Source organism: Guillardia theta, assembly GCF_000315625.1.
Source record: "Guillardia theta CCMP2712 unplaced genomic scaffold GUITHscaffold_81, whole genome shotgun sequence".
Lineage (NCBI taxonomy): Eukaryota > Cryptophyceae > Pyrenomonadales > Geminigeraceae > Guillardia > Guillardia theta.
Window position 1 is genome coordinate 410,945 of NW_005434593.1, and position 2,100 is coordinate 413,044.

The window sequence follows — 2,100 nt, forward strand, 5'->3', positions numbered from 1 at the left end:
GAAGGACAGCAGTATTCCAGTACAGGGAGTGGGCGGAGGCCACCAGGGTAGAGCCGAGGTCAGGGCCGGCAGGAGGAGGGCAGAGAGTCATTGTGCGGGTCGCAGGAGGGGAGATCAGACGGATGGAGGCAGTGTGGTGTCGTGTAGGGTCGAGGACCGGCGAGGTCTCCTTGGGAGTGGGGGTAGGCGGGGGGGGAGCGGAGTGCCGGATGCCAGCTCATGAGCCAGGGAACGTGACCGTGGAGGTAAGCGTCAACGGAGTGGACTGGGGAGGGAGGGCCGGGAGATACGAGTACACGGAGGAGTGCATGGTGAGACGGGTAGAGCCGTCGTCAGGTCCGGCTGAGGGGGGTACGGAGATAACGCTGTACGGGGCTGGGTTTAGCCGGATGGGGCCTTTGACATGCCGGGTAGGGGCGACGTCAGTAGGCGACTTCAGGGTCTTGTCGGACGAGGCAGGAACATGCAGGACACCCGGGCTCCGGGAGGGAGAGGAAGGGAGCAGGTTGACGGTCGGGCTGGCGAAGGTTGCGATAGGAGGGGGAGAGAGGAGGGTGTGCCAGGGGGGACCCTTTGTCTATCGAGCGTCCGTGCACGTCCAGACGATCCAACCGTCGGTGGTGTACGGTTTGAGCAACTGTGTATGAATTTTGATCGAGGGGGAGGGTTTCAGGGCAGGGGAGAGAGGATATTGCAGGTATCAAGGGGCGAGGTGCAGAGACCAGGTTTGCAGCAAGACTGAAACCACAGGCGGCACGATACTCTCCTCGAGAGCGATGACTTGTCCGTCGCCGAGCCGGGAGGCGTACGATGCGGAAGGGCTTGCGAGGGTGACTATAGAGATTGGCGGGGCAGAATACACCGGGGCAGGCATGCAGGTGCTCTACGGGAGGGAAGCGACGATATCGGCACTGATACCAAGCTCGGGTCCGGAGGGAGGAGGGGCGCTGGTGACGGTGGTCGGCTCTTGGATAAGCGGGGTAGGGGGTGCCGGGGTGTACTGCCTTTTTGGGGCAGGACAAGGAAGCAGGGCAGCTGGGCGGGTGGTATCGTCGAGCATGGCAGTATGTATTTCACAAGCCGGAGAGCTGGAAACATCACGTTGCAGCTGGGCGGGCAGAGCAGGGACGAAGGGACATCCAACGGACTAAGATACGAGTACATGTCAGCCGACAGAGGCATACCAGCAGTGGCCGAGCACGTTGCCATGTCTCAAAAGAACGTATCCTTGGAAGCGGTCATTACGCCATCATTTGGCCGTCTGGAAGGCGGCACGCGGATATCCGTCGTTGGGATGGGCGAGTCACCCGGGGCGAATGCGGTAGCCCGGTGGCTACATGTGAACTCCTCCAGGCCTTGCGGGCGGGTACCGCAGGAGGGAGCAGGGTCCAGGGAAGGAGTACTGGTGTGCATCAGCCCGGAAGCCAGGGCACCGGGGTCAGCGTATGTAGCGATCACGGCAGAGGAGGGCACAGCCACAGCTCAGGAGGGATTCTTGTTCTTGTACGAGCCTGGTGCAAGCGTGAGCAGCATCAGGCCGAGCCGGGGAGGAGATGGGGTAGGTAAGACGAGCACAGTGACGGTAGTAGGGAAGCATTTCAAGAACACTCCCAATCTTGTATGCAGAGCCGGGAGAAAAGCATTGTATTCATTTTTGGATGTCGAGCACTTTGGTTGCGTGCGTGGTGCAAGGCGCCCATTGCAGGTCGGAGAGCTGTAACGTGACGATTGAAGTAAGCAACAACGGAGTAGACTTTTCCGAGGCGGCGCGTGCTCGGTTTGAGTACCGGGGGAGCGAGATAGGGAGGCTGGAGCCTTCCTGGGGGCTCGCTGGACGAGCGACGGAGGTACGGGTGACGCTGGGGTACAGGGCCTGGGAGGGAGCGGAGACTGGAGACAGGTTATGTCGCTTCGGGGACGTGGTTGTATCCGGCGTCACGGCGTCAGATACAGGAGGAGGGACGGTGTGCAAAGCTCCGCCGCAGAGGGTAGGGGTGGTGATGGTGTCCCTGAGCACAGACGGAGGCCTGCACTACGAAGAGGTCGGAGCAGGCTTTGAGTACATTGCGGGCATTCAGGTCGTAGGGCTAGAGCCGTCTC

At 61.4% G+C, this 2,100-nt stretch overlaps 1 protein-coding gene across 1 annotated transcript; it reads left to right on the forward strand.

Moving 5' to 3' along the window:
• Positions 1-1,066: 1,066 nt before the first annotated feature.
• Positions 1,067-2,085, forward strand: GUITHDRAFT_144017 (hypothetical protein; the record flags this gene model as incomplete). The annotated part of the gene is made up of 3 exons (XM_005825760.1): positions 1,067-1,562; positions 1,627-1,964; positions 2,020-2,085. 3 exons carry the CDS (start codon positions 1,067-1,069, stop codon positions 2,083-2,085), a joined length of 900 nt encoding a protein of 299 aa, XP_005825817.1.
• Between the last annotated feature and the right edge of the window lie 15 nt (positions 2,086-2,100).